We start from the raw sequence: 269 nt of genomic DNA on the forward strand, positions 1-269 counted from the left end.
AAAAATTGCGGAGGTGATTAGAAGAGTGATGGTGGATGAAGAAGGTATAGTGATGAGGGAGAAAGTTAAGGAGTGTAAGTTAAGCGGAGAGAAAGCATTGTCTGTGTTTGGTTCTTCTCATGAATCGCTTTGTGAGATGACAAAAGAATTTGAACTTCATCTCCATGATTCTGAGGCAAAAGCTCGGGGTGCATAACCAATTACTAAGACTGTTGTTTTTAGTTATAAAAATAAGAACAAGGAAAAAAAAACACTTTTCTTTTCAGCTA

General features: G+C 36.4%; 1 protein-coding gene across 1 annotated transcript in view; it reads left to right on the forward strand.

Annotated features, from left to right (window-relative positions):
* LOC101491418 (UDP-glycosyltransferase 72E1) overlaps positions 1-269 on the forward strand; it is a 1,678-nt gene extending 1,409 nt beyond the window's left edge. The window contains 1 exon segment of the mRNA XM_012719016.3: positions 1-269. This exon segment is cut by the window's left edge and continues 14 nt beyond it. Within this exon segment, the coding sequence (XP_012574470.1) occupies positions 1-196 (196 nt within the window). The 3' untranslated portion in view covers positions 197-269.

This window comes from Cicer arietinum, chromosome 8, assembly GCF_000331145.2.
Source record: "Cicer arietinum cultivar CDC Frontier isolate Library 1 chromosome 8, Cicar.CDCFrontier_v2.0, whole genome shotgun sequence".
NCBI classification, from domain to species: domain Eukaryota; kingdom Viridiplantae; phylum Streptophyta; class Magnoliopsida; order Fabales; family Fabaceae; genus Cicer; species Cicer arietinum.